We start from the raw sequence: 17,719 nt of genomic DNA, 5'->3' as shown, positions 1-17,719 counted from the left end.
TAAATGTTGAAGTTGTGATTATGCATAAAGAAATGCAGACATGTAGTGTATGGCCGTTAGCTCACCACGCAAAGACTTTGCTCCTGTAGGTGGGAGAGAGACAGAGCTGGAGAGAAAGTGGATGAGCTTTAAGCCTCTTATTTCCACTTGGACTACGGATAGACAGGCTTATGAAACACTGGCTTTAAAACATTCAACTTAGACCCTTAGGATCAGGGGCTTAGATCTGTGACCAGCCTGCCACAAGAGGAGTCTGTTGCTGTCTAATTGCATCCTGCGTCAACCAAAAATTAAACTCCTTGTCTGTTACAATGGCAGTCACAAGGAAATGGTCCCATCACACGGATGCTTGCATGCCACCCGCAGAATCTAGCCCCCCACGCCACCACGTCCTCTCTCTCCTCTCTATCTCGAGATCCGTTGCTTTGGTTTGGACTGGGGAAATCCTTAACTGAATTGCGTCATAAATACGTCAATAAACTCTCATTCACTGACGACCAGGTACCACGATAGCCGCCATATTCGCATCTATGGCAGGGTAGCGGTGCTGTCGGCGAGCGTATGGTCCAGTCATCAACACCAACTATTCCCCGCACCGACCCCCCGATCCCATCCTGATAGCGGCCGCACAGCTCGGATCTGATCAGCAAAGCAGAATAGCAGGACTTCCACAGAGGGGAAGACATGCAACGTGGACCCGGGGTCTAGATAGACTACGATGTCTTAGACTTAGAGAGGAATCCTGGCACAAGATGGAGGTAAACAGCGTTAGTAGTGAGGTGAGTTGATAAATGCGCGTTTTGCATATTAATATGCTTAACATTGTTTTTTGGTTTGTGCTGTCCCGTCAAGTTAGCTTGCCTGCGAGGCTGGGTAGAGCTTAAATTCGCGTCACGACCCGCAGCGCACCGTGATGCATGCTAACACGCTTGCTAATGCTAACAGCTGGTTAGATGTTTATTTTTGTTGCACTGTCCGGGTTTATTAGTTTGATAGCCGCCCGTCCGGGGTTTCGCCACCGCGCATTGTTCCGCACATAGGACGAGCTCTCTATCCAACCCCACATGCCCCTTCCCGTTTGCTTTTGTTGTTATTTACACTTCTCAAGAGGAGTTTGCTTCATAGCTAGCTTAGCGTATGTAGCATTAGCACGTCGTTAGCATGCTAGCTGACAGCTTGCAGGCTTAAAACTTGAAGACAAGTTTTTTTCACCCCTCAGTGTCTAGTTAATGGAAGATCTGGTAAAGTGTTTTTTTTGTTTATATGTAGCAAAGCAATAAAACATTTAAGCAACGTTAAATTTATTCAAAGCTAAACACGAGCTGGGAGAGATGTGGTCAAACGGCTTTACAACTGAGGACTAGTTTGTCAACAGCACAAGTGAATTAGTGATGATGTTATCAGCTATAACTTTGGGTTTGCAAGCTACGTAACAACACATAATTTGATACAATTATTCATCTACACAGCTGACGATATGTAAACTGCATTGGCAAAGTGAAGTTGTGATTACCAATCAACCATATTCTTTCTACCAGGCTCATAACAACAGGGAACTCTTCAGTGAATGTACCTTTCTATTCATTATAGGCTAGCTAGTGGAAGTAATGAGACCTTTTTTTTAATTTTTATTTTTTAATCTAAATTCTACCTTGTGACAACTGTGGAAAGCTTCAGTTTGCTTTTACATGGGCCCTATGATGAGAGTTTTATTTATTTTTTTATTTTTTTATGTGCAGCTTAGCCAACCAGACATCCTAAACCTCTTCCATCTCTGGGATTCTTTGCAGCTTTTCACACCTACAGTACAAACTGTCTGTCTGACTGCTTTGACTGTTTTAAAGCCAGCAGAATACTATTGCAACATGAACATGTGGCCTAGTCCATTCCTTGTTGAACTAAACTCTCCTCCTGTGACTTATGCCACAGCTTTCTTAATCTTTTGCCAACCTGTTAAAGGACATCAGTGAATTTAGGTGGCATGGACATAGTGAGCAATTAATGAACTGTAATGCCTCAAATATATCAAAATGTTTTTCATCTCTTGCTACGAATAGGCACTTCAATCTAACGTTCACTGAATGCTGCAGCTTTGAAAGCTGCGAACATAACAGAAGTAAACATCAAGCTTAACCACTTAAACTGGGGCTAGTCGTTAATCCACTTTGTGTCCGTTTCTACTTTGAAGATTGTATTTATGGCAGTATCTGTGATTGTGAGACGATATTATGTATGGCTGTCAAGGTGCCTTTTCGAAGGCTGTAAAAGGCTCGCCTGGTTGTGCTGCAAGTGTAGGCTGCACTCTGTTACAAGCTGTGATGAGCCACAGCAAAGGTGGGAGTGAAAATGTATGTGTGAATTATGACACAAGCACTGCCCTGGCTTTGGCTAGCCTGGATGTCACACTTCAGAGATGCATATTTTTTTTTCTGCGTGATGTCTTGCTTTGAAGTGTACATCTTGACTGATCTGAATGTTCATCTTGTTAATGTTATTCTATAGTACTGAGATATTGGAAAGTGGTTTGTTGGCCTCTGTTCTGACGATGTACATGAGTGTATGTTTGTGGCTCCACCCACTGAGTGGGCTTGCGTAGCGCTATGACTCATCCCCCCTCTTCAGAGGCTTGATGGAATTCAACACACAAACACAGTGGACTGAATACATCATGCAGGCTGAGCTTCAGCACAGAACTGAAATATGCAGACCTGGATAATAATGTTACAGTCGTCACTTTATTGTCTGATTTACTATCAGGTGCTGAGATATCTTGACATTCCTCTGCTGACAATATCATAGTGTATAGCTGTTTTAAATAAATGAAAGAGAGGCTTAAAACAGGCTCCAAAATGTAACTCTGAGTTTAACAAAGAATGTCTATTTGTGTGTGATAATTCCACCATAAGCCAGAACCCCCGAAAGAGCTGGACCCTAGTTTGTCCTCAAGAGGATGAATGCTGTCTGCAGCCCTTGCAAACATCAGACTCTCAGGGCCAGTCAGACATGTTGTTTTTGCTCTGGGTGGGGATTAAGCTAGAATGCTAATAATGAGGGGCTTTATAGGGACAGGATGAGTCCTGGACAGCTGGACAGGCTTAGAGTATGGACTCCATACTGTTTGACAACAAATAGAGCTCCAGCTGGAAAAGTGAAAGCGCGATGTTATTGCATGTGACTCACTGATTTCATCTGTTGAATCTTCCATCATACATGTGGGCGTGCAGCAGCTGCAGTCATAGTCCTGCTCAGCGAAAAAAACAAAAACAAGGATGAACAAGCCTTGTTAGAGTGTTTACTGTTCTCGACTCCTCTGATGAAATTTGTTGGTTTGGCTGCAGGTCAATGGGCATCAGATCATGGACGAGCCCATGGAGGAGGGAGAGTCTTTCTCACACTGTGTAAGTAATGATGGGCTCGAGGTCCTGGAGCATATGTGTGTGAATGTGGGCTCTCTTGTGTGTGGCTGCCTCATACTGATACTGTTTGTGTAGGATGAAGGGACATATAAGGAGATTCCTATCACTCACCACGTGAAAGAGGGCTGCGAGAAAGCTGATCCATCTCAGTTTGAACTGCTCAAAGTCCTCGGCCAGGGCTCTTTTGGCAAGGTGAGGAAAGCCCAGCAGACAAATCAAATGTTTCCATCAGTGCTATCGTTTGCGTGTTTCTAAATTTTCTCCTGCTCTCTCAGGTGTTTCTTGTCAGGAAGATCCTGGGTCCAGATGCTGGTCAGTTATATGCAATGAAAGTTCTAAAAAAGGCATCTTTGAAAGGTAAAGCGACGTTGTTTTTAAATCTATATCCACACAAAACGCCACATTGCAAATCCCCTGTTATGTTCTGTCCTCAGTGTTGAATTTCTCTCTCTTGCTGTCCCTTCCTGTTTTGGGTCTCCAGTCAGGGACAGAGTTCGCACGAAGATGGAAAGAGACATTTTAGTGGAAGTCAATCATCCCTTCATAGTGAAATTGCACTACGGTAAGGGAAGTGTTCATATTTACATAGTGTGCAGGTGATTATAGATGATCATACAGATTACATCCCAGTTCGGGATGAATTGGGAATAAGCTGCTTATGTGCATCTTTATGATCCAATCAGAAACATCACTGTTAACAACATTTATCAGAACATTTTGAAGTCATTGAACAGGAGTTATCCCCAATTAGTCAAGTTTATTATTAGTACAGTTTTTCACATACAAAGTTGCCACAATATACATAAAAATAACATTAAAGACAGGGGACCTAATATCTGCTTTTATTCTGATAAATCACTATCATCGTTGTTAACGTTAGTAAGCTGCTGCTATTCTACGTGCGTTACGATGTTAACAAGTGTCACCATGAAACCCAAACACTTGAGTGTCTCTGAAATCAGAATATAATCAGTTTTTTAGGTAAATTACTTCCTTGTGTCCTTGTCTCCCAGCCTTCCAGACAGAAGGGAAACTGTATTTAATACTGGACTTTCTCAGGGGTGGGGATGTATTCACTCGCTTATCCAAAGAGGTAAGCGGACGTCCTGTTGCCTTACATCGCATTGTACTTGAAGCTTATTTGAAAAGAAAAGAACAGCATGTCCTTTTCGTTCACAATTTAATGGTTTTTGAAGGTGTTTTGAACATATCTGTGAAAATCAGAACTTCTAATGCCACAATGTTCTTTTAAAAACTCTCTGGAATTGTTACGATGACAGCCACAAATGAAACAGGTGCAAATTTAGTATGCAAACATATTTTATTTATTTCATAAGAGCAAACGCACTGCCAAGTCATTAGTCTTTCCTCTTTTATGTTGGCTTTTTATTGAAATCATGACTTGAATTCCTCACGGAAACACAAGTGCTTTTCTTGGAATTTTTTATTCACTTTTAGATCACCGGTTGCTTGTCAGTTAGAGGCTCAGATCAGCTCTTTTCAAATGCTTTCAGGGAACTCAAATAGTGTGTGATTGTTCTCTAGCCAGACCTTGTGTTGAAAGTGTGTCTCCGAACCAAAGTGATAGCTGCTGGCAATGTCAAATCAACAGCTTGCCGAATCGTGTAACTTATTTGAAATGTTGATATTGTGACAATAACGATACTCTTGTTTTCTCTGTTTGTGGTTACTGAAGCTTAATATTGAAGTTGTCTTTTTTCTGTTCTGCTGAACTTCTCTCCTCTTCTGAGTTCAGAGAGTAAATTTGTCCAGTTCTTATCAGGTTATGTTTACAGAGGAAGATGTGAAATTCTACCTTGCAGAGCTGGCCCTGGCCCTCGACCATCTGCACACCCTGGGCATAGTTTACAGAGATCTCAAGCCAGAGAAGTATGAATACTAGACTTCACCTTCACCTTTGACCTTTCACACTCAAACCCAGCATGTACACTGTATGGCTCTTCCAAACCCCCATAGCTAAGGCTTGTTCAAAAGTCATTCGTCATCCATTTGTCAGATACTCTGACTAACATGTAAAATGAAAAATCTTTCTATTATCAATTTTCTACTTAGACGTCATTTTAAAACCATAAGATCCTCTTGTCCAATCTCCCAATCTCTTTTACTTCCTCCTCCTCCTCCGTAGTGACACTAATGAAATGGTGAATGACCGAGAAGAGTTTTTGACTGTGTGTGCCCAGTCCTCAAAGAACCTGAAAGCAAAATGATTGTCTCATATCGTAAAGAGGATACGATGCTAGATAATTTACATAGTACCCATACACTGATGTATAATTCAGTAAAACTACAATAAAGCTAGATTGAATTGGAAAAAAATGTAATGCATAAAACATAAACGCCTTTAAAAGGATTGGATGTCCGATGTTGCGAAGAGACGTTTCATCTTAGAAGACAAATAGCTGGCAAGAATTTATAGTTATGTTTTTCATAATCTAAAAGAAAATACATGTGTGTTAATGGGTCTTCTGAGTGAAAGTACAGTGTTTCTTATAATTAGCAGTCCATTTAAAAACCCCAGAACTTAAGAATATATTTGTAAACATGTCCTAAGACCTCTAAGTGATTTTAAGCTGTAAACAAAGGCATGAGATGACTTTAATCTTGTCATTGTAGTGTTGTTAACTTGTCTTCATGACAACTGTCTGAAACTCACCTCCATGGAAAAATTCTTCTTGTCTTTCAGCATCTTACTTGATGAAGCTGGACACATAAAGTTAACAGGTATGTTTGACTTATTATAACACCATTGCATAATTTTTAAAGAGTAATTTAATAGTCTGATGTAGTTAATAACCTGTAATTAAACAGTTTCATTTTAAATTTATTTTTACTAAGAATAGATTTTGGTTTTTTTTGTCCTTTGACTGCAGCAATTGTTATGTTCTGCATAGTATAATTATTTGATGTGACAGTTCAGTCATTGGTGTATCTTACCATTTTGCTTTGCATTGCTGTTGTGCAGACTTTGGCTTGAGTAAAGAGTCAGTAGATGCTGATAAGAAGGCTTATTCCTTCTGCGGTACGGTGGAGTATATGGCCCCTGAGGTGGTCAACAGGAGAGGACACACACAGAGTGCGGACTGGTGGTCTCTGGGAGTACTTATGGTACACAAGCTCACGCAAACCCTACATGCGCTTCCTCGTCTTTTGTGCTCTGACATTTACGATAACTTTTATATGAAGATATAAAATTTCCTTTCTTTCATGGTGTCTTTGCAGTTTGAGATGCTAACAGGGACATTGCCGTTCCAAGGGAAAGACCGCAATGAGACCATGAACATGATTCTCAAGTGAGTCACTGCATGATTAAGACACTGACAAGACGTGAGATGAGTTTTGATATGCAAGTAATGATTAGCTGTAGCTTTTATTTTTGTCCATACTCACTTTCTGCTCTTTACTCTCACACTTCCTTCCAGAGCTAAGTTGGGAATGCCCCAGTTCCTAAGTTTGGAAGCCCAGAGTTTACTGAGAATGCTGTTTAAACGTAACCCTGCTAACAGACTAGGTAAGGTGTTTGTTGGATTATGGAGACCTGTTAGAATGAAGGAAAATGAGATGTGTTGATCCTCACGTTGCGCCACTCGCTTAGCTTGAGCCTGTGAACATTTTGGCATCGACTTTAATCACATGCTGAAAACAGCTGAGAAAAAAATGTGTGAATGTGTTGAAACAATAAAAGCAAACATGCCAGGTTAACTGAACCAGAGTGATCTGTGTCCGTAGGGGCCGGCCCCGATGGAGTGGAGGAGATCAAACGCCATGCTTTCTTTTCCACCATCGACTGGAATGTGAGCGTGCACGCACACACACACACCCCTCTCATTTCTCACAAACCGACACATAAACACACACATGTAACTATCCAGCTTCTGTTGCGTATTCACACCTAACAAATGGTTGGCTTGGTGACTACTGGCCATCAGTCCACGCCAATTATGTTTGTGTGTATGTGTGTGTGTGTCTGGGCAGAGGGCCAGTTCTCACTGTGTGTGCACTAATAGCCCTGCGTGAGTGTTTAAGAGCCAGCAGGACGCTATTGGCTGGAGCGGGATGTAGAGGGATGGGCTGGTGGGGAGTTTGTCTGGGAGGGGTCTTGGCTTCTCTTTCACATACATTCACACACTCCAAACAGCCTGTGGTCGGGTTTGATTTCTAACCGTGTTTTTGTATTTTTATTTTTTTTTTTGCATGTATGCACCTGTATTCATTCCAGAAACTGTTCAGGAGAGAGCTCCAGCCCCCATTCAAGCCTGCAGCAGGTAAACCAGATGACACGTTCTGCTTCGACCCTGAGTTCACCGCTAAAACGCCTAAAGGTAGATCCACACACACACACACACACGTTTTGTTCACATGCTTTTGAGGTTGAAAGCAACTGCCACTCCTGCAGCCATGGAAACTGCAACTGAGCACTGACTACAAGAAGCAACTCCAAAATTTAGTGGGTGTTTTTTTTGTATGTTCATGTGTCTTATTTTATTAATTATCTTTGTATATTTAGACTCCCCAGGTATCCCTCCCAGTGCTAACGCCCACCAGCTCTTCAAAGGCTTCAGTTTTGTTGCTCCAGCCCCCATGGATGAGAACAAGAGTTCCCCGCTGCTGAGCATACTCCCTATAGTTCAGGTGAATACACATTACCTCTACTACTTTACGGATGTCCTCACGATGTACACAGGTTAATTACTTAAGTATTAACTAACATACAAGAAGGTCATGCAATATTTTCTTTACTCTTAAGATTTTTGTATGAAGCTCGGTTGGTGCACAAAAGTTAAAGAATAATTCCATTCATCTCCAATGGTGGACCTGCCATTTTGCAACATGATTCTGACTAAAGGTGTCGACTACTTCACCGTGGAGCTTTTGTAATGATTTTCATCTTGCAGGCAACATCCTTGCAAAAGCTGGTCACAACACAGTTGAGAGGAAGTTAAGATTGCATTGTCAACACATCGGTAACTGTTACTGTTATCATAACATTTTAGTAGACAAAACTCTGTTCGAGTGGTGCTTTCACACCTCCTCTCTTAATAATAAAGTGACGATATTAGCAGCACTCACTGCAAACGTAACAGGCGACTTCTGTACAGTGACGTTAAATTAGGATCACATGATGGCATAAACTAGAAAAATTCAACGTAGCTGCTAAACAACCTTTATCCTTTAATGAATGTTATGTTCCACTGCAGACTTACACCACACACACACACTAACTGTTAATTTGACAGCATGTTGCCACTAAGTGATGTGTAAATAGCAGAGATGCTCACAAGTCTTTGAGTTAGTGTCCAAGTCAAGTCTCAGGTCTTTCGTGGTTATTACGAATGTTGTAACACCTGCTGCGTTCAGTCCAGGTTGCTTATAAAACTGCATAGCTATAAGGAATACTGTAACTGTAACCTTTTTTTCATTTACAGAGCACAAGTAATGTGCAATGCAATTATTGACTGTTTATTAAATACCGTAAGTCAATACACTCCCCAGACTCTGAAACCCAGTGTAACATTAACGAAATAAAACTGTGACGTCTGTTTAACTTACAGAGCACAACCATCCAGCCTTATGTACAATTCGTCTACAGTTATTGACAGCTTATAAACTACTGTAAGTCAACAAACCCTGTTGATTTTCCAACCTAGTGTAAAGTTAATTAAATAAAACCGTAAAGTCACATGGTCAACAATAAATCTGTAACCTGTTTTTAACAACCATGTAATGTGCAATTAATAACCGCTTATAAACTACTGTAAGTCAACACATCCCCCCAGACTCTCAAAACAATAAATCTGTAACCTGTTTTTAACTTACAGAGCACAACCATAATGTGCAATGCAATCAATGAGAGCTTAAACTACTGTAAGTAAATACACCCTGCAGACTCTCAAACCAGTGTACTGTTATAACTAAATAAAACTGTAAGGTTACCTGATCAACAATAAACCTGAAACCTCTTTCCAGACAACGGCAATAATTAAGGTGATGGCAGCCAGCGGGACGTAAAGGATTGGTAATCAACTACCATAAGTTTGGCAAGTAGGCTAAACAAACGTTCATTCATCTTTTCATAACGAACAACAGTCGAAGTAAACCTCTCGTAGTTCGTAGCTGAAGCAAGAAGCAAGCAAATGTTAGATGGCCAATGCTGAACCAAACACGTTTACTCACCACAGGTTACTAACCTATTTGCGTTCAGCGCTTCTTTGTTTGGGTCTTGTTGTATGAAGTTTTAAAGCCAAAGTTTATTGAATGGCACAGCAGCTGCCGCTGTTTGTTGTCCTGTCTCACGTGCGGCTGCGCGCAGCAGATGCTACGTGTTACGTAGGCAGGTTATAGGTAACAGAGGGAGGGGAATAACAGCAAGCCCATCAGACGTGTCCTAAAAAATAAACATTGTTTACGAGTCCCGCGCCTCAAGTCCGAGTCGAGTCTGATGTCACTGTGTGTGCAACTTAAGTCGCACTCGAGTCCCCATCTCTGGTAAATAGGGAGCAATGTTTGACTGCTGATTGAACATGTAATAACGTTGCCACCAATGTTCCATTCTGGCATATTTGTGAACAAAAAACAATGATATGAGAGCACCCAGCAGCAGGATGATCTGAACTACTACAACACACTTGTGTTGTCTTTTATATACCAGCAAAGGATTGTGGTGATTTATGAGTCATATCGTGAAATGGCTTGGGAGGGACTGAAGCTGCTGGTTTTGCTGGAGCACTTTTTTAAATTTATTCAGTTTAGAATGTAATCTAACAGTTGAAATCCTGTTCTTTACAGATGCACGGTGGCTCAGCCAAGTTCTCTGATCTGTACGAGCTGCAGGAGGACATAGGGGTTGGTTCCTACTCTATTTGTAAACGCTGTGTACACCGAGTCTCTGCCATGGACTATGCTGTGAAGGTAAGTCCACAGCAAATCTGCTATTCACTGGTATTCATTTACTGTAGCGCTGTGCTTTACACCCCACAGTGTCACACAGTTACACCTGAGAGTTACCCAGTAAAATCACAGTTTTGTTGGATTCTGAATAGCTCCACATTGTTGGGGGTTAAGTTTCTTGCTCAAAGGCATTTCAACAGTGGCCAATGAAGGATGCCGCCTACATTGAGATCCCACCCAAGATTTATCCTGGTCTTCTAGAATTTAAACTGGTGACCTTTCAGTCGGGATCCTGCTTCTCTAACCTTCAGGCCACCAATACACCGCTTGACAGCCTTTATAAAGTTTTCTGTCATGGTCAGCACCTTCTGAGTACCTGGGGGTGTTTCTTTTATTATTATTGAAATAAAAAAGAATGTAACTCGCACTGCATTTTTAAGCCAATTTGAAGACTGATTAATCAGCTTTAAAAGGCGTTTTTAATTCCTGAGGAACTAAATGACGAAGTAAATGAGACCACTGTAGTTTGAATGCACACTTTATAAATTGGTGTCTATAGAATCATAACGTTTTCTGAACCTTGGAGTGTATGTAATAGCAAAAAAATTTAGGAGGCATGTTGATGATGGTTAGTGTTACCAACCGACCAGCAGAGGGCAGCACAGCTTCAACAACTGAAGCCACATTGCAGCAACTATTGCAACTTCCCAACCCTTATTTAAAGCAATACTTTTCAAAGCTGCTTCGGCAGTACTTTGCAAGACTGAATATGTTGTAAGTTACACTTTTTTGACTTGTACGCTCATGCCTGTGTTTCCATGTGTCTCAGATTATAGACAAAATTAAGAGGGACCCCTCTGAAGAGATAGAAATCCTGATGCGATACGGACAGCATCCCAACATCATCACTCTGAAAGACGTCAGTAACATTTGTGTGAGCATGAAAGTAATGTTTTTACAGTTGTTTTGTCATCATGCTGAAAGTGTGTGTGTGTGTGTGTGCGCGCATCTGTCAGGTATACGATGAGGGCAGGTATGTGTACCTTGTGACGGAGCTGATGAAGGGGGGAGAGCTGCTGGACAAGATCCTCAGGCAGAAGTTTTTCTCTGAGAGGGAGGCCAGCGCTGTGCTGTACACCATCACCAAGACTGTTGACTACCTCCACTGCCAAGGGGTGAGCAAACACTTCTGTGCATACATGAGCGTCAGTGAAAATCAGACGTCTTCTCAAATGTCTTCTTCTCCTCTATTCTCCTCCTCCCCAGGTGGTACACCGAGACCTGAAGCCCAGTAACATCCTGTATATGGATGACTCGGGAAATCCAGACTCCATCAGGATCTGTGACTTTGGATTCGCCAAGCAGCTTCGGGGAGGCAACGGCCTGCTCCTCACCCCCTGTTACACCGCCAATTTTGTGGCACCAGAGGTGAGAGGGAGAAAATGATGGAAGCAACAAGAGAACAAATGATAGAGGGAATAAAGGATGTGATACCGGATAGAGACAATTTTGAGACATGGAGAGAGAGATGATATAAAGTGGACAAAGAGTAGCATGTAAAGAATTTGATGTCAATATGAGTTGCTAATGGTTTCTTTCCTTGTTTGCGTGGGTCCAGGTACTAATGAGGCAAGGTTATGATGCAGCCTGTGATATATGGAGTCTTGGAGTTCTACTGTATACCATGCTGGCAGGGTAAGACTGCACTCAGGGAACAACTGTTGTTGGTCCACTAATAACTCCAAAGTATGATGAGTGCCATCTCTCCTAATCAGCCTGGGTCTTCCCCCAGAGGGTCCGCCAGTTATCTTTTGGTGAGCTGGGAGGGTAGAGGACCAGTGGGTTTTTAGAGCCTTTTAGCTGAAAACAGGTGCCCGCTTCAGCTGGAAACCAGGCTGTTTGGAGCTGTGAAATTGAACCAAAACCGTAAAGATGCGGACTGTAAAACCAAAAACAGCTTGAGACACTGAAAGCTGTGATAATGAGTGGTGTAATAATAGCAAGTAAGGTGAGAGTGATGATTCTCCCCAGGTTTGTTACTATGATCGACACCTCTCACATTGCACATACTCATCTTCTTCCATTGCGAATACAAAATAATGTTTAGTGCAGCTGTAAGCAGCATTTGGTATAAACTACAGCGCTTGCAGCTGTTTCAGGAAAAATGAAACTGTATATTCTTTTTCAACCTGTCTAATTCCTTGCAAAGATGGAGCTCAAACATGACTTTGCTTGTGCTCGTGGTGCTATTATAGACAATAAGTGTGCGGTGGACTAAACTTAATTTTGTTTTTTTTGCAAATTTCACCACCACCTCCCAACACAATTCCAAATAGTTGTATTCATGGTGTGTTTTAATTACCACAAAACGGCAATCACATTGTTCCTTATGGGATTGGTATGCAATAGAATCTATGAAATGAAATACTGCTCGTAAGATGATCATGTGTTTTCCTACCCTCTGCTTTTTACCCCCTGTTAGGTACACGCCGTTTGCTAATGGGCCAAATGACACACCAGAGGAGATTCTACTCCGGATAGGGTCTGGAAACTTCTCTTTGACAGGAGGCAACTGGGATACTGTATCAGACACCTCAAAGGTACACACACGGACACTTTGTCACTTCACACTGGTTGTGTGAGCATATTGTCAAGTCTAATAGGAATACTTTTTTTTGTTATGTCTGTAAAGCACAGTGTGCTTTTTAAAGTGCTTAATAAACTGGATTTACTTTAACTTTAGCTGGAATATTTAGAATTTATCCTTTTTGTATTCATCTGCTTTGTTCTGTGATTCAGCAGAGATGGCGATAACATTTGACTCAAAGCTGTGTTGTACCACTGAACAAATGACTGAACAACAGAGATTCCAAATGCGTGTTGAAGTGGTTGAGACTATTAAGGAAAATTCAGCCAATGCAATAAATAAATGTGCATAGCATATAAATTCACAGTAGGGAAACCCACTTGAAATTCTGTTCTTTCCGTCGTATACTTTGAAAGACGGGATGTTTTATGTTCCAGGACCTGCTGTCCCATATGCTCCATGTGGACCCTCACCAGCGATACACAGCAGAGCAGGTTCTAAAGCATTCCTGGATCACCTGCAGAGATACGCTACCACACTTCCAGCTCACACGCCATGATGCACCACACCTCGTCAAGGTGAGCAAATAGCCTCATAATTATCAAACAGACAATGACACAGGATCTAAAACATAACCTCCGTGGCACATCTAATTGTGCTTTGTTTGTTGTGTGTTTTGAAATCAGTTGCTACCATGTGGTAGAATTTTTAAAGGCTCAAAGTTGGATTGGGATACGTGGCCTCACATGCCTTATAGGTAATGACACTCTGCATTTCTAAACATGGAACCACATCATTTCTCCAAACCAGCAGAGAGTCTGAACTCTTCTATATGATGTCATACCCCCGTAGTACCTCTTGACATATGAAAGTGAGCCTGATCCTCTGTGATTCATACACTTCTAATCTCATCTATTGCTAATACCAGATCCAGCAGAGCAGATGCGGCCATCCTTCTATCTTATCTTGCCCACTTATCCAGGTCAGATGCTTCTTTCAGTCAGGTCGTATTTATGACATGGGAAGTCAAGTGCCGAATACGTTTGGTGCTCAAGTGGTTTAAGTCATGAGAACACTGTTGCTAGGTGGCTGACAACAAAAAAAGGATGCCGTTTTGTCCAATTTTCAAAAATGGTGAGGCTTTTTTTTCTTTCTTTTTGAATGCCAAGAGCTTACATAACAAATAACAGCCTGGAAGATATCACAAATGTTGTACAAGTCATGAGGACTATACCAGCATGACCCTACTTCAAGGCACAAAATGTCACAGTAAAAACAGCACATCAGAGCAGCCTGGTTGTGTTTTTCTCCTCTCACTTCCCTCATGTCCTCACACGGGATGGTTTTTAGACCCCCTAAAGAGAAAGGTTGTCTGGGCGGCGTCCTTACCAAGCTCGAGAACAACCCATGTCGACTTCTCTTAACATCAGTGAGCAGCGGCTGTCTAGAGGCACTCAGAAAGTACTGAACCTTTCACCCAGTCATGCAGAGCGAGGCCAGCCACCATGCACAGGTTCTTTTAGATACAACCCAAAGGTGCGAGGGTCTGAAGAGTTCAACACTAAATTGAGAGCTTTGCTTTGTTGCTCAGTTCTCTCTTTAGCACTTAAAAAAAAGAAAAGAAAGAAAAAGCAAGTCTGACAGTTCTGTTCAGGACCATGGCCCAAAAAATGGTATAGTTACCAGTCATATTATATGCCAAGAAAAGACTTCGGCATCATTAACACCGTCAGGTAGGATGCATAGTTCAACAGATTAATGCTGGTAACCTAAAATGTTACTTTTCCATAAACACGACGGTGACCATGCATCATTTTCTCACTCATCAGTCTGAGTTTTTGTGTCGCTGACTGTAGACTCGTCATCCTGCTCTTAGTCATGATGAATCCCCCTGCTGTCAGTGATCTATTCTTGCTCTCCCCCTCTCTTGTGATTCAAGGTCTGACACATAATTTGTATTGAAGGGCCTCGCTGGACACCACTGCCAACACAAAGAGGTGTTATTTGTGTACCTGTGGCCTCTTTGTTAACTTCACCAAGTCCCTTCCATAAACTCTCATCAGTTTGGATTGTTTATTTATGAACATTTGTCTTTTTGTTTGACAGTAGAGGGTTGACAGGAAATGACTTACGTTTTCTACTTTTTGAGAGGTATTGCACAACTCGCTCCTGTGTTTGTGTGGCTCCCATTCTGCAAATGTTCAGATGATGTATGACTTGTTTCTGATTAATCTCTAGATAAGTGGGTAGTACTAGATAAACAAACATGTAGTGTTATACAATGTGGAATAAATTGGTTGTTAGCAGAACCCACCCACAATCTGATGCAGATAAACAGAGTGTTTTTGATTTGTCTAAATTAGCTGAGTTCTAAAGGTGAAATGAGCAATAAGGGGAAACATTGCAAACTTCTGTGCTGGGCTTGGCAGCCAAATAGGCTACGTCTCGCCTCAACTTTGAAGTCGTAATAGAATGACTTTGAAGTTCAGAGTCTTGTATCTCTGGGAAAGTTCACGCCAAGTGTTAAGTGTGTTGTTGTTTTCCAGGGAGCCATGGCTGCCACCTATTCAGCACTGAGCCAGAAGACAAGTCAGCCGGTGTTGGAGCCCGTGGCAGCGTCCAGTCTAGCCCAGAGACGCAGCATGAAGAAACTCACCTCAACAGACATGTAGACACACGTCCGCTCGCCCTCCCGTTTTGACCTCACTCTCAGTCGGACTCTCGCACGCAAACACAGACCGAAGTCCTGGCCAGTCAGATCTACTGTCTCCCTCTATTTTCTTTTTTTAAATCTATTTATTTGACACACCCAACATATGCACACATACATGCACGCTCACACTGGACGAGGTTGCATTGTGAAGACGTCAGCTGAAGAGGAAGAGGGGAAACTCACATATCTGTTACTGCTGGGGAGACAGACTTGTATTTATTTCCACAGCTTTCATATGCACTTGCCCTCCTCGCCTTTCATTCTTTCTTCCTTGTGTGGGGAAGAAACGCACCAGCTGATGTTCTCCTTCACTGTGATTGGCTGATTCAAAGCTGCTTCGGTAAACTGTGCCCCCCCCCCCACTGCTCTTCATCTATGCTCTGCCATCCTCCTGCTCAGTTTTCTTGCTTTTGCTGTCTTAACTTCTTTTCTTCAAAGTGAAGTAATGGTTTATGTGTGAGAGTGTTGCCAAATGATATTGACTGAGGGACATTGTAAGACTGTGTCCTCTCTTAAAAATAAAAACATATGAGGATTCTGCTTGTAAAGGAAATCCCTCAGGATCAGAATCATCTGCCAGCACTTTCAGAAACATAAATGCATGTTTGGACAGAACCTGTATTTACTTTTCCCTTAAAATTACCGTCTGACTCATGTTACTTTGTGATGCTAACAATGTATCAAAAGAGGTAAAATAAGCTGCAGATGGAAAAAAGATAATGTCTAGAGTTCGAAGGTGAAACAATGTGGTAACGATAACAAATTCTAGTTTGCAAAAAAATATATAAATATATATAATGACGATGAAGAGCATGTGGGGGGGCTGTAGGGATTACTCTGGGGGGGACGGACGCACCCCGTCGAACCAGAGAGGCTGACTTTAAAATAAAAAAGAATTTCCATGGATCTCTCTTCAAAAAGACATTGTGGAAACTGTATGATATTGTATTTATTTCATTTGATTTTTAAGATTATATTTTTCTTTCAAGTTCTGTATATATTGACATTAAAGATCATTATTGACATGCATCCCCTGTGGTCTGAGCTGGTTCTGTCACAAAAATGCTCCACAAACATCTGTCCAGTACCCGTGAGAAATGGAAAAAAGCTAATGTAATATTAATAATAAAATGTATTTATGTAGCACCTTTCAAAACACCAAGTGGGCTAAAACAAAAAGCCATAAAACTAAACACCTTCTAACAGAGTAAAATTAACTCAAAAGGGCGCATGGGAGAGGTTCACCCACAGAGCTCCCCGCCAGAAAGACTTTGTCAGAAATCCTCTAGGTAAACCCCTCAACCAAATCAAACATCAATGAAAACCTTTGTGCTTTTTAAAAATGATCCCTGGTCAGTGCCCTAACTGCAAACGCTCTGTTACCTTTCAGTATAAATCTGGACCCTGGAACAACCACCCATCGGAGGATCTCAGGGAGTAGGATGGGGGTACAGGGCACTAAAAGGTCCGCTGAAAAACTTGGAGCTAAGCCTCTCAGGACTTTGGAAGAAATCCGTAATATTTTAAAGTCTACTCTCGTTGTGATGCGATCATGTGTAGTAGACCGAGTCAAAATCCCGGCAGCAGAGTTTTGGATAAGCTGGAGATGGGAGAGGGATTTCGTACTGATACAGGAGAGCAAGCAATTACAATAATCAAACCATTATGAAGGAGGCATGAATGACAGTTTCCATATTTTTATCATAAAAAAAGGTCTGATCCTTGAAATGTTTCTGAGGTGATGAAAGCACAACTGAACTGTTGATTCACCATGTTTTTCTAAGCAGAGGTTGTGATCAAAAATGACACCAAGATTTCTGCAATACTGAGTTATTGAATGGGACAGTGAACCAACACTGTTTGATATTTGCGTATATTCCTAATGTAAGTGTCAACCATATCAATATAACATAACTACTATGTAACTTTTGATGAACACCTGCCATTGTGTTCACAAGGTGCAATTCCAGGATGACCCATTGAATTTCCATATATTTTAGGTGAGATAGAGGTGGCGTGTTTTGTTCTTTTATTTTAGATTTCTACCGCCAACCACTTATACTGGTGAATTTATTACTTGTGGTACTTAATGACTGA

General features: G+C 41.6%; 1 protein-coding gene across 3 annotated transcripts; it reads left to right on the top strand.

The window, feature by feature from the left end:
- The first annotated feature begins 484 nt into the window (after positions 1 to 484).
- On the top strand, positions 485 to 16,651 carry rps6kal (ribosomal protein S6 kinase a, like). Of its 3 annotated transcripts, XM_038698961.1 has the most exons (22): positions 485 to 779; positions 3,339 to 3,398; positions 3,492 to 3,608; positions 3,692 to 3,773; positions 3,898 to 3,978; positions 4,430 to 4,509; positions 5,200 to 5,306; positions 6,121 to 6,158; positions 6,400 to 6,542; positions 6,657 to 6,727; positions 6,857 to 6,945; positions 7,164 to 7,228; positions 7,654 to 7,756; positions 7,942 to 8,066; positions 10,221 to 10,343; positions 11,152 to 11,241; positions 11,339 to 11,497; positions 11,589 to 11,750; positions 11,941 to 12,017; positions 12,805 to 12,922; positions 13,347 to 13,487; positions 15,456 to 16,651. In XM_038698961.1, exons 1-22 carry the CDS (start codon positions 753 to 755, stop codon positions 15,579 to 15,581), a joined length of 2,184 nt encoding a protein of 727 aa, XP_038554889.1. In that variant the 5' UTR covers positions 485 to 752; the 3' UTR covers positions 15,582 to 16,651. The 3 variants fall into 3 exon arrangements, with proteins under 3 accessions (XP_038554889.1, XP_038554890.1, XP_038554891.1); XM_038698962.1 differs by lacking the exon at positions 15,456 to 16,651 and having other exon boundaries at positions 13,125 to 13,487; XM_038698963.1 differs by lacking the exons at positions 485 to 779; positions 3,339 to 3,398; positions 3,492 to 3,608; positions 3,692 to 3,773 and having other exon boundaries at positions 3,896 to 3,978; positions 5,190 to 5,306.
- Positions 16,652 to 17,719: the final 1,068 nt, after the last annotated feature.

Source organism: Micropterus salmoides, unplaced genomic scaffold (genome assembly GCF_014851395.1).
Source record: "Micropterus salmoides isolate LMB-PRFRI ecotype aquatic unplaced genomic scaffold, ASM1485139v1 Ms_hic_scaffold_5, whole genome shotgun sequence".
Classification (NCBI taxonomy): domain Eukaryota; kingdom Metazoa; phylum Chordata; class Actinopteri; order Centrarchiformes; family Centrarchidae; genus Micropterus; species Micropterus salmoides.
This window is presented reverse-complemented; position numbering and strand designations above follow the sequence as displayed.

Excerpts from the sequence above, each read along its gene's own strand:
- rps6kal (XM_038698961.1), top strand. The coding sequence starts at position 753 with ATGGAGGTAAACAGCGTTAGTAGTGAG. Across the intron at positions 3,609-3,691 it reads GCCAGGGCTCTTTTGGCAAG|GTGTTTCTTGTCAGGAAGAT; the intron begins GTGAGGAAAGCC and ends CTGCTCTCTCAG. Across the intron at positions 3,979-4,429 it reads CATAGTGAAATTGCACTACG|CCTTCCAGACAGAAGGGAAA; the intron begins GTAAGGGAAGTG and ends CTTGTCTCCCAG.